Source organism: Trichoderma harzianum (assembly GCF_003025095.1).
Source record: "Trichoderma harzianum CBS 226.95 unplaced genomic scaffold M431scaffold_8, whole genome shotgun sequence".
Classification (NCBI taxonomy): Eukaryota; Fungi; Ascomycota; class Sordariomycetes; order Hypocreales; family Hypocreaceae; genus Trichoderma; species Trichoderma harzianum.
In genome coordinates, this window is record NW_020209256.1 from 1 (window position 1) to 11,465 (window position 11,465).

General features: G+C 41.9%; 5 protein-coding genes across 5 annotated transcripts; 2 read left to right on the plus strand and 3 right to left on the minus strand.

Moving 5' to 3' along the window:
• Positions 1–1,132: 1,132 nt before the first annotated feature.
• On the minus strand, positions 1,133–2,201 carry M431DRAFT_509379 (hypothetical protein). The gene is made up of 3 exons (XM_024919283.1): positions 2,021–2,201; positions 1,595–1,962; positions 1,133–1,536 (listed from the first exon to the last, which is right to left on the minus strand). The coding sequence occupies exons 1-3, from the start codon at positions 2,105–2,107 to the stop codon at positions 1,248–1,250; spliced, it is 744 nt and encodes a 247-aa protein (XP_024772664.1). The 5' UTR covers positions 2,108–2,201; the 3' UTR covers positions 1,133–1,247.
• A 2,992-nt stretch (positions 2,202–5,193) lies between these two features.
• M431DRAFT_456293 (hypothetical protein) lies at positions 5,194–6,339 on the plus strand. The gene is made up of 2 exons (XM_024915317.1): positions 5,194–6,070; positions 6,137–6,339. The coding sequence occupies exons 1-2, from the start codon at positions 5,473–5,475 to the stop codon at positions 6,259–6,261; spliced, it is 723 nt and encodes a 240-aa protein (XP_024772665.1). The 5' UTR covers positions 5,194–5,472; the 3' UTR covers positions 6,262–6,339.
• Positions 6,325–7,525, minus strand: M431DRAFT_118424 (hypothetical protein; the record flags this gene model as incomplete). Its single annotated transcript, XM_024912035.1, has 4 exons — positions 6,325–6,619; positions 6,675–7,142; positions 7,199–7,265; positions 7,324–7,525. The coding sequence occupies 4 exons, from the start codon at positions 7,523–7,525 to the stop codon at positions 6,496–6,498; spliced, it is 861 nt and encodes a 286-aa protein (XP_024772666.1). The 3' UTR covers positions 6,325–6,495.
• Positions 7,526–7,989: 464 nt separating this feature from the next.
• On the plus strand, positions 7,990–9,821 carry M431DRAFT_555938 (hypothetical protein; the record flags this gene model as incomplete). Its single annotated transcript, XM_024921430.1, has 3 exons — positions 7,990–8,381; positions 8,448–8,886; positions 8,949–9,821. The coding sequence occupies 3 exons, from the start codon at positions 7,990–7,992 to the stop codon at positions 9,462–9,464; spliced, it is 1,347 nt and encodes a 448-aa protein (XP_024772667.1). The 3' UTR covers positions 9,465–9,821.
• Positions 9,556–11,339, minus strand: M431DRAFT_521249 (hypothetical protein; the record flags this gene model as incomplete). The annotated part of the gene is made up of 6 exons (XM_024920456.1): positions 9,556–9,892; positions 9,951–10,015; positions 10,068–10,296; positions 10,356–10,947; positions 11,005–11,168; positions 11,256–11,339. 6 exons carry the CDS (start codon positions 11,337–11,339, stop codon positions 9,572–9,574), a joined length of 1,455 nt encoding a protein of 484 aa, XP_024772668.1. The 3' UTR covers positions 9,556–9,571.
• Positions 11,340–11,465: the final 126 nt, after the last annotated feature.

Here is an 11,465-nt window from a genome sequence, read left to right on the forward strand (position 1 = left end):
AATAGCTAAGTCAGAGGAAGGCTATACCCTAGCCTTTAGTTTAAAATCTAGAATTAATCTATAGCCTAACTTAATTAGCTATAGCTAACTAAGTTAAACCTTAAAGATTTAGGCTATAAAGTATAACCACTGCATTAAGGTTTAAGACTAAACTTAAAGTACGTAAAATAGCCTAAACAATAAGGTTTAAACATAACGTAACTGCTTAATAGGTTTATACTTCAAGCCCCGCAACTTATAGTTCAATAACTCAACCAGACCAAATAGGCCTATTATATCCTTCTGTTAGGTTATAGAAGGCAGTAATAATCCTGCCTGAAAATAAATTACGCACGCAACACTTTTAAAATTAAAAGACCACCCGATAAGATAATACACCCTATATAAAAGCAACGAACCCTTTTAATAAAAGATAAGTTAATAGCTAATATATATCTACTATAAACAGCTACAATAGCTAAAAGTAATAAAAAACTAACTATAACTATGGCTAAGATAATAGCTGCTGTTACGAAAACTTGTAATAAGGATGTTATTAGCGCTGTAGAGAAGGTCTGCTAAAGCCTAAAGAATAAAAAGGGTAAAAGAAGGTAACCTAAATTAATTATAAAAAAGAAAACGTAGATTAGCTAGGTTAATTAATAGCTGCTAAATAAAGGTTTAATAGTAACTTATTATTTTAATTTTAGTTAAGTAGTTTATCCTTTATACCTAGGAGAGAGTTTTAAAATATAATTATAAAATTATTAAATAATAGCTTTAAGCTTAATTAATATTATTAATTTAACCTTTTATAATAAATTAATAATTTAATTTAATAATAATTATTATAATAATTATTATTTTTAATATTTAATAAATTAATTTTTAATTTTTTTATAATTTTAATAATAATTATAAATTAAATTTTTTTTTTTAGCTTTATTAAATTAATAATATTATTATAAGAATATTTATTATATTTTTAAATATTAAAGTAGCTTTAATATTTAAAAAATTAGCTATATAAAGATATTATTTTACTTAGTAACTTACTTAGGCTATAATAATAATACCTTTATTATAAATTAATTTTTTATTATATTAAATAAATTAAATATTTAATTAATTAATTAAATTAATTAAATAATACCTTTATTTTCTATTAATTAATTAAATCTGGGTACTGGATTTAATTTAATTAATTTAGCGGCAGCGCTATGCTTGGATCATTTAACACAAGCTTCTCCCTTGAAGCCACAATATGATCAAAAGCTCAGAATTTCACCAGTGTACAACACGACCTTACCACCATGTGTCTCCTTGGTTGCCGTTGTAATGACTTTAAACAAGCCCCCTACAGACTCCTCTACTGAAGTAGGAGCTTCACCAATGCCAAGAATCTGCGCTGCATTATTTCCCATGTCCGTCTGAACGAAGCCAGGCTCCAAGACAAAAGCATTGAGCCATTCGTCCTCGGCGTTAATTCTGACACCGTACCAGTTTACCAGAACTTTTGATGGCCCATACGCAGCATTCGGGACTGGTGGCTGTCTTCTACAATATGGTTATTAATCTCCTTGAGCTCAAGTAGTATAGAACACTGATGACTTACCCAAGTGCGCCGGCCCCAGAACCAATGGTGACGAATATAGGCTTCTTAGTCGACTGTTGCAAAAGATCTCGTGTGGCCTGGTATAAAGATACCACACCGTAGGCATTTATATCGATATGTTCTTGGATATCAACTCGCCGGACATCCTTCACAAGTGGGTAAGACTTTGAGATGCCAGCATTGGCGACAACAATATCAAGGTGATTAATTGCATGCTCTCCTTTCAGATCCTTCACAAGGTCAAAAGCATCCTGCTCAACCCCAGCATCGTATTTCAAGACAACAAGACTGCTGCCTTCGGCCTTGGGCAGATCGGCAAGCGCTTTGGAAGTTGGATGGCTGGTGTCCCGGTTGGCAGAAATAACGGTCTGTTTTACTCGTTAACAGAGATGCGTTTATAAGATAGATTGTGACAAGAATCCTTACATGGTTAGGCTGGGAAAGAAAGCTCTCAACTAGCCCAAGGCCCAGCCCACGGTTTCCACCAGTAATAAGAACAACAGTTTGACTCATTTTCGACTTAGATGAATTTTTTGGAGAAAATCGCTGATGATTGCTTTTTTATTATTATTATATTTAATTCTAGTTATAGTAAATGCTGTTCCTTATCTCTGTTCGATGATAGTAATTCGCGGGATTACACATTCAGAGGGATTCATAGATGACAAATGCGAGATTAATAATCACAACGCGGACTAGAGTGGTTTATTAAAGAGGGGTAGGGACACGTATGCTTCCAAAATCCGCACTTCGCAGATAGGAAAAGAATTCGAGGAACATTAGCCCTTACTTACAGACCAAATTAATGCGTCGGGTTGTTAATTTATGGAGGTTCATCGCCTTTGCCTATAGTCTCTCTCGAGAGGTTAATAGTTTGACGCGAGTATGGGATGAAACTAACTCAAAGAGGCCCTTTGGCCCAATTGTGGGACACTTAGGACTGAGCGCAATGCAACAAGCTCCTCAGATACAATGACCTTTATATACAACTTTCGTATGAGAGATTGATGTATGTTAACCTCGTCTAATAATTTTACTCCATACAATTCTACTCGGTTCCTTTTATGGAAGTACACTAGCATAAGTAAACCCAAGCTTCAGTTCACTATTTGCCTTCTTTGGCGCAACTCTTGCATCAATTCCCGCAGTATTGAGGCTCCATGGTTCGTCTAGAAGCATTTGGTAGAGCGGATTGCGACATCATCTGATTGATTAGGAAACATCAATATGTAGATCCTTTATGAAGTCCGCAATCGCTACATCTTCATTAAGTCCGCGATCCTTAGATGTTTATCAAGTCCGCAATTGTTAGATGTTCATTAAGTCCGCAATCCTTCGATGTTTATTAGGTCCGCAATCCTTAGATCATTCGATCCTATTTATTGATATGCTTTGTTCCTCCTTAGAGCAATTGGTTTTTACTTTACCTCTATTTCTTCTCGTTCGTATTTGGCCTTAGTCTGCAAAAATTGTTCTCTTTTGTTCAACCAACATGGTACTTTGCGAAGTGGTAAATTCAGCGTGGAAAAAGTTCACCTCTGATTCCAATTGATTCAGCTGCATTAACATCCTGTCCTGCACGTGCTGCCTGCGTATACGCAAGGAACAAAGACATTTCGCCATCCGCCTATACTCTCATCGTTTGAATGATCATCTGCATGATTACAATGCATAGACGGGCCGTTTCCCATGCACAGCAGATTGAGGCTCAATTTCACGCCAGTACACACACGAAACACCACGTAAGCACTTGTTAGCAACAACATTTATGCATAAAACATGTCATTCACGCTAATGAGACACGAAACACGGAAAATCTGAATGACAAACTCCGTAGGACTCTGTCCCGTATGCTTCCTAGTCATAAGGTGTTTTGATGTTTCCTTATCTACACAATTACGCATGTACTCGTCAATATCCTACACTCCAGCGTATCTAACCAGTATCTAGGGCGTACTAAAAGTGAGTATTACGTACTAAAGATCAGTTTCTCAAGCTTTCACATTATATTCAAGGCATGGAAACTTATGAAACGTGTATCTTATCATCATGCGGCGAATCCTGTCTAGAAGTTTACTTGCGTTTGCCATAAAAAGCCGAACAAAATCTGTGCTCATTTTTAAAACCATTGACTTTGATCGTAGAGACGTTTTGGTAATCGGAGCGGACAAGGTTACTTCGTCAACTGATTCATTATGATTCATATTGTGCAAAATCGATGACCATTTGAGTCTACGAAGAGAGAGTTTGATCTTTACACAAAGTCATCATATGGTTGCCTAGATACAACTATTAAATACAATATGGAAAATTCGAGGATCTAATTGCCAACAATTATCAGCATAGTATATTCCCATATGACGATCGGCAATAGCCAAGGACATGTATGTATATCATATGGCCGCCTTGGCGGAGTGATGAGGAAATAATATTCCCACCAATCAACCAAAGAGGCAATGCAAAGGATCAAATTACCAAATGATTGATAAGATAAACATAACAGAAAGAATAAGTAGCCAGTAAAATATAGCATTCCAGGCACGAAATGAGCAGAATTCCAGCGCCTCGAATCTCGCTTTGACCCCCAAGGAGACTGCTCTTTAACATTTTGGCTAAACGCCAAATATGTGCGCAGAAGAGGCGAGAAATGTATTCATAACCAAGATTGAACGATTTGCCCGAGAGATTCCGGGTAATTCCAAATTTCTTCAGCTGATCACTCCGCATCCAGAACTATAGCATACAGTGCTCCTAAAATTGTGCCCTTTGGGTTTCCGTCTTGATTCCCCAAAGAAGAAGACCTAGCTTTAATTAGTCAGTAGATGTCAAACAGAGAACCGGTCCAAGCGACGATTGAAAAGGTTAGAGAGCTAAGCTAGCGACGTGTTGCGCCCACAGCAGTTCCCGAAGGATTCCGAGCTGAGGAGAAGTGCAAGAAAAGAGTCGAAGTAACCAATCGGAATGAATGCCAAGTAATTGATATCTTGCTTCTTAAAATTTGACACAAATAGTTTATTTAGAGTACCACCACTTGAGCTGTGTTGCTGTTTGACTTGTCCCTCAAAAGCTCGGCACACTGTCGGAAGAGGAGGTGAGAAGAACAACGGAAGTAACCGACCACAGTATTTCGAGTCAAGTTCCATCGATGTCGGCCAAGACTCCCAGCTGTGTCTATATGCGGCACCCGGATAGCCCAGACAATATACATTCCGAGAATTGAACAGACGAAGCATGTGAGACAAGCTCCCCCCGTATGTCCATGCACTTTGATCTGGGTAAAGCCGTTGATGAAGAGGATCTTGAGTTAATAAATCCGTTAGTATTCAACTTTCTCCAAGGCTAAGCACAGTCTTGTCAGTAACCACAATGTCACTGCATTGAGCCAAGACACAGCCAAAGTACGAACATCCGTAAGATGCATCACGATAGACAACCTTTTCATACTCTTCCTGCAGGCTATTACTCCAAATAGCACCACTACACTTCAAAGGGAATAAATCCTTCTAGGAACTGCTTGGTGAAGTTAATGCCAATTGCGCTGCCCCCCACTGGATACAGCCCAAAGTGGACTGTACTCCAGCCCTCTGTCGCCCGACAAACTACAGTCGTTGCCACCACTAACCCGGCCTACCGACAAAGAGGTGGCTCAAACAGGAGATGCAATGACGTATTTTGAAGAGGGATGAAGAAACTAATTGCTACATAAGGATCAAACTGGCCAGCCAAACAAGAGAAGAAAGAATCATTTTCATCATTCAGATACTCGATCCTCAAAGAGCACGCCTTCAAACTCAGCAATTGAAGTTTAACCTTCTCAGACCACTTCTCATATCTTCCTAACACCGTCGAAAAGAATCACAACAGATAACATACATAAAATGGCTCCCCTCCCAAAGCGCGCTGTCATTACCGTTACTTCAGCCAAGGCTGGCCTCTTCAACGGCAAAGAGACAACTGGCGTCTTCATTTCGGAGGCTCTTCACCCATTTCGAGTGTTCCGCAATGCCGGCTTTGAAGTTGACTTGGTCTCAGAGACTGGCAAGTACACGCCGGACTGGCTGTCACTGCAGGCCGATTTCCTAAATGGCTCCGACAAGGAGATGTACGATGACCTCCAAAGCGAGTTCCGGCAGAAACTTGATAACATGCCAACCCCTTCTGAGCTTGATGGCAATAACTACGGAATCTTTTTTGCTTCGGCTGGTCATGCTGCCCTTATTGACTACCCGACTGCTACTGGCCTGCAAAAAATCGCCGAGGATATTTGGGCAAACGGTGGAGTTGTGTCTGCCGTTTGCCACGGTCCCGCCATTTTTGCCAATATCAAGGACAAGGCCACTGGAAAGCCTATTATTGCTGGAAGAACCATCACTGGATTCACCAACGAGGGAGAAGATGTCCTGAAGATTATGTCCGAGATTAAGAGCTGGGGCAAGCCTCTTGTGGAGGAGCATGCAGCGGCTCTTGGTGCTACCTGTGAGTGCATTCCTTTCACCTCTTCCGAGTGAGTAAACGTGACTAATACGGAGATTGATATAATAGACAAGCGTCCCGACAACGTTTGGGCTGATTTGCACATTGTTGATGGTCGCGTAGTAACTGGTACCAACCCCGCCAGTGCTACGTCGACGGCTGAGGCTGCCGTGGAAGTTTACAACAGCCTTTGAATCAAGTGTGGATATCATAGCAGACAGGAGGACAATAGATTGATGAGAATATAGATCAATGTTGTTCTATTTGAATCGCAAGCCGTTTCGTGTGTTGTAAGCCGTGAGCTACTCAAAAGATGTGTAGGGATTCGTTTACACCACAGCGGTAGTGTCTAACTATCGACATAATGGGCATAATAGCCCCAGTACCATCCTTTGGAGGCACCCGAAGAGTAAAATCTCCTTGTACATCTACTCCGGTCGCTGGGCCCAAATAATGTGGTGTCTGATGGCAGTACGATAAGTCTCCAAATCTTCATTGAACCGGGTAGGTAAATCTTCCCAATCATTTGTAGACATACTCAGGGTTTCAGGGCTAAAACAAGAATGATTAGCGCATGGCAGCACAGTCTATGCTCGAAAAAACTTACCTAGTGTTCGGGTACATGTTATTAAAGGCTGCGCGCATGCTTTTTCGCCCACGAATGTCCAACTCTCGATTGTCTTGGAATTTTCCAATAACGATATCCAATGTTTGGACATTGATATTAACGAAACCAATTTTTTCTAGTTGTGACAGTATGAGTTCTTTAGGATTTGGACATTGCATAAATAAATCGGCGATTTGGTGCAGCGTTGTGAAGGCTGAAGAGCCTGGACCTGAGACATTCTCATTTGCCGCCGGTTCAACAAATTGGATCCAGCCTCCAGGTTTAACGCATTTAGCTAATCTTTCGACAGACTTCTCGATAGCGGCGACTGAGAAACTTGGGAAGATAAATCGCTGATGGACAAGGTCGAAATACATAGTCCACTGGGAAGGGAGTTCTTGTGATAGATCACCGAGGGTTAAGCTGACATTGGATGGAAGACTCTCCGATGGCGGGTATAGCTCAGGCCTGCGATATATCACGTTAATTAAAATCCTAATTGCTACACAGCTTCAAAGACTGACGCAATATCGAATCCGACAAACTCCGTCTCAGGTGGAAATAATGAGCTAACGTCGCATAGCCAGGTACCTCACACAAAGTCAGTACACATGATTTCGAGAGATGGGTGATTGATAGAACTTGTTACCATCAGCAGTTGCGGAATCTAAAATCTTCTGATTTTTTCGTTCATAGTCAACTGGAGCTTTAATCAAGCCACAAAAGGAGCCCTTTATCCATTCATGCTGATTCTTCATTCGCTCAATTTCTTGTCGATTATGGGGCAGGATGTATGCTTTTCGTGCCGCGTCTTCCGCGGATGTTTCACTGGATCTAGCATCGTAAGCCATGGCGCTGTAGCTCCGTTCCTTTAGCTGCCAAGATAGTAATGAATACAGAGCGATAATGTTGTTATGCCGAGAAGACACGGAAGAGGAATCTAGCCTTCAATTATTTCCCTGATAAAATAAACAATTATTGATGATCATCCACTCTGCGCGTGCATCCACTCAGTTGGAATTTCTCATGTTCTCCCGGCTCAAATCGGTTACCGAGCTGTGCCACCTTGCCGGGTTCCGATTATCCTAGGGTACCTAGGGAAGCAAAATAAGATGGTAAGAAAAGTTTAATCGTGGAGCAAGTATTCTATTAATCTTGAATAAACCCGTAAATTGGCGAAAGCCAATGTGTATAATCTATCTCACTTGTAATCTTCGATTTCATGTGGTGTTCAGTTCCATGAATGCCCGAGTAGCTTATCAGCAAACTTCACAATACTGATAGCCGCATTGTTGTCTATAGCTGAACAGGAATCATGTTATCGCGGCGGGCAATCGAGAACAACGCTTGGTTTCGGGAGCAGTTCAAACGACCACTGGCACGGCAGGGGTCGAAGAATCTCTCGATCATCGATATGGCCACTGCTGAGAATTGGCTTATTCGGCCTGAAGTATTGTCCATACTCAAAAGAAACTGCTCCCAAGCCTTAAAAGAAGAACACCTTTCGTACGCCAATGGTCTAGGAGGAACTCCCGAACTTCTAGAGAGCCTCTCGGCATTCTTCAATCATTTCTTCTCACCCATGGTACCGATACGACCGGAACATATTGTAACTGGAACTGGCTGTAGCGCGGTCTTGGATACGCTAATTCATGATATATGCGACATGGGAGATGGCCTCCTTGTAACAGCTCCTATGTGGGGTGAGTAAATATTTGCGTATATGGTAATGTATTTCACAACGCAGCGGGCTTACTATAAATGAGTAGGAAGCTTTCAAATATCGGCGGTTATGAGAAATTCTGTTCAATTGATACCGGTTTGTGTCCCTTTTGAACAGTCTCAAAGCGCAAGTGATATAGTCCAAGCCTATAGATCGGCAGCACAAGAGGCATCATGCAAGGTTCGAGGAATACTGTTCTGCAATCCTCACAACCCTCATGGGCATATTTGCCCTACTAAGGCGATAGATGGTTTGCTACAATATTGCCAAGAGGCCGATTTGCACTTTATTTCTGATGAGATCTACGGGCTCTCAACATTTGGAGACCGAGGCGAGTCATCGGTAAGATGCAAAGGAATATATGATTCTCCGGAGACAGAATTTACTTCAGTTTTGTCAAGAAATTTGGACGCCCTGTGCGTCGAAAGGTCGAGGGTTCATGTCCTTTATAGCATCAGCAAAGATTTCGGCTGCAGTGGCATTAGACTGGTAGGTGCAATAATATTTCTCGTGTGCAGATCATTGTTGAGCTAATCGATATATTATTCTAGGGATGCCTGGTCAGCCAAGCAAATAAGGCATTGCGAATGTCGCAGGCTATTTTGAATAATGCAAAGCTTTGCAACGCTGCCACCGTCATGATCTCACCAATGCTTTCCAATTTGTCGGAAATGGAAAAGATCGTGGACCTCAACACAAAGAGGCTATATCGAGCTGCTCAAATAGCTATCCAGTTTGCCGAGTTTCATCAACTGGAACATTACAAGCCAGTAGCTGGATTGTACATCTGGCTGAGATTATCAGCAGAATGTACTACTTTTGATGACGAAGAGGCTCTCGTCCATCGATGTTCTCAGCTTGGAGTGTTCGTTGGCAGTGGCGCGGATTACGCCGAGCCCCAGCCGGGCTGGTTCCGGCTGACGTTTGCAATTCCAGAAGACAAATTACTACAGGGATTGCGGCGGATTGAAGAAGCAGTTGGATTTAAAGTAGTATTTACCACTGATTTGGTTGTTCAAAGCTGGGCTACGGTATGCGCTAATTGGTGGAGAGGAATACGAGGGTAGATCTGTCCGTCGGCGTGTTTTTGAGCTCTCTTTGTATCCTGCCTTCAGATGGTATTTCCAGATACAGTTTCAATTAATTACTCGAGGAGATGCCTATTATAGAGAAGTTACTCCGTGTGTGGAGTTAGTTTTACCATACAATCAGGCAAGCCGATCCAGCTATCGGCTTGTAGTTCAATGCCATCAATTCCACCTTTACCTATAATGTCAATCCGATAACAGCGTACCATCTCCGCAACAATTACCCGGAGAATAATGTCGGCCACATTCTTCCCTAAGCACTGCCGAGGACCAAACCCAAAACGCCACATATTATATCGCCGCGATTGGTCTCTTTGGCCGAGGTGCCTGTGAGGGTTGAAGACTGTAGAGTCCTCCCAGTAGGCATTGTCTATATTGATTGCGTACGAATCTACTATAACATCGGTCTGCTGCGATTAGTTTGGTGTCCATATAAATCTCGGTAAATGTTCGCGGAGGCCATACATTCCGTAAAATCTTAAAATCGCCGACAGTTTTATCCGTCAGCGCTGACTCGGGATTCGAAAACGCTACCAAAACTGTCAGCAGAATACACAGAGTCAAGTGGAATCGCCCGCTTACGGAGAATTGGGTGCAGCCGAGAGGATTCCAGGATGCAAGCCGCCAAGAGAGTATTATCCTGGCGGAGATATTCCTCGTATTCTTCTTCCGAGTGCGAATTTGCCCCGATTTCTTGTCGCACATCATTTTGAGTAATTGTGTGATGAGCAATTCTCAGCATGGCCCAAGATAATGCATGTGCAGTGACATCTAGATTAGCAAATAAAGACTCATCCAAGGTTTGAAGAAGCTGCTTCTAGTTAGATGCGTTCAGTGACGGCAGGATGAAGTGAAAATTCTTCAACAAACCTCTTCTTTGGATAATCCCCCACGCTCTACCGCTTCCAAAAGGGACACAATGGCGCCTCCACTGCTAAAGGTAGCCTCGTCATGCGACCTCTTGACAAAGTCTTCCCAGCGGCGCTGAAACTCTCGAAGTTTTGGCATTGCCGAACCAGGTAGATACTTGGCAAATGCATATCGATTGATACCGCCGCTAAATGCGTCCCTAAATAAAGCCTCTCTTAAAGGTCCGATCGTGTAGATCTCATGCCGCTGGGCTGCCGACAAAGGACCAAAGAAGATGCTCGCGACCATAAAAAAGGGACAGTACTTAAGGTCATCTGTTACGTTAATGGTGGTACTATTGTTATCCTTGTTCATCGATTGTAAGAACACCCTTGCTTCGTTGAGCAATAGCAATGTCCTCTGGAGAGATGCTGGCCGCGTAAAGTGGTGTTCAAAGGGTGCGCGAACTCTCACCCACCGCTTCTGACTGACAACGCCGACGCAAGAGCCCAGTAGCTCTCCAAAAAGCCATCCTGCGTTGTTATCGGATGCTTTAATATGATTATGTGAATCTTTGTAGAAGGCCTGTACGTGCTCAGGTTTAGTTATAACGCTGATCAGCATGCATTAGTGAGCATTATGACACTACTGTATCCTGGGCGATTCTCACACTTCGCGCTTGAAGCCTGACCAGATACTGTATATAGATCCATAGTCCTTTCTCCATCTTCGAGCTGCATTTCGTCCGCTAAAGAATTTCTCTGTTCCTTGTCCGTTAGGAAAGCGAAAGGATGGGCCGGGAAATGATTTTATGCGACTAAATCGTTGGACGGACTACAATGGCAAGGCCAGATAGATTAGCACAAAGTAGTTTAATCGAATTTATAATTTATGAATGAAATCTCCAAAGAAATTCCTTACCAGGCTAAAGATCAATAAGGCAATGAAAAGAAGCAAGATGAGGATATGGTAGTCGCTCAGTTGGTTCACCAAATGCGAAAGCATGATTCAACGCACGACACTGTAAATTGGAAGCATTTGAGGAACCGGCGAAATTCTTTTTTTCTTTCGATGAACTATTCAAAGTTACTATATTCTCTCTGGTGTTTGACACTTATTGCTTGTATAATA

Excerpts from the sequence above, each read along its gene's own strand:
- M431DRAFT_509379 (XM_024919283.1), bottom strand. The coding sequence starts at position 2,107 with ATGAGTCAAACTGTTGTTCTTATTACTGGTGGAAACCGTGGGCTGGGC. Across the intron at positions 1,963-2,020 it reads TTCTTTCCCAGCCTAACCAT|ACCGTTATTTCTGCCAACCG; the intron begins GTAAGGATTCTT and ends CGAGTAAAACAG. Across the intron at positions 1,537-1,594 it reads TCTGGGGCCGGCGCACTTGG|AAGACAGCCACCAGTCCCGA; the intron begins GTAAGTCATCAG and ends ACCATATTGTAG.
- M431DRAFT_456293 (XM_024915317.1), top strand. The coding sequence starts at position 5,473 with ATGGCTCCCCTCCCAAAGCGCGCTGTCATTACCGTTACTTCAGCCAAG. Across the intron at positions 6,071-6,136 it reads AGCGGCTCTTGGTGCTACCT|ACAAGCGTCCCGACAACGTT; the intron begins GTGAGTGCATTC and ends TTGATATAATAG.